Genomic DNA, 275 nt, shown 5'->3' with positions numbered 1-275 from the left:
TGTCCATCGGCTGCGGGCACAACTTCTGCCGCGGGTGTGTGACCCAGCTGTGGGGCAAGGACGACGAGGACCAGGCGGTGGGGGCCACGGGCGGATGGGACCACTCCATTCGGGAGGTTTTGTACCAGCAGATCGTGGGCGAGTTGTTCCAGGGCCCGGAGGAGGGACCCTGGGTCGCAGGCGGTGGCATCAGGAATTGGGACGACGCGTGGGTCCCGGAAGAGGGGGACTATTACCGAATTGACATCTACGGGGAAGAGGCGGTGCAGGAGGAC

General features: G+C 65.1%; 1 protein-coding gene across 1 annotated transcript in view; it reads left to right on the top strand.

Annotated features, from left to right (window-relative positions):
* Nucleotides 1-275, top strand: part of LOC102758275 (tripartite motif-containing protein 52) — a 2242-nt gene that overhangs the window by 1254 nt on the left and 713 nt on the right. Inside the window, exon 2 of the mRNA XM_006766856.2 lies at nucleotides 2-263. Within this exon, the coding sequence (XP_006766919.1) occupies nucleotides 2-263 (262 nt within the window). The remainder of the gene's footprint in view (nucleotide 1; nucleotides 264-275) is intronic.

This window comes from Myotis davidii, unplaced genomic scaffold (assembly GCF_000327345.1).
Source record: "Myotis davidii unplaced genomic scaffold, ASM32734v1 scaffold862, whole genome shotgun sequence".
Taxonomy (NCBI): Eukaryota; Metazoa; Chordata; class Mammalia; order Chiroptera; family Vespertilionidae; genus Myotis; species Myotis davidii.
This window is presented reverse-complemented; position numbering and strand designations above follow the sequence as displayed.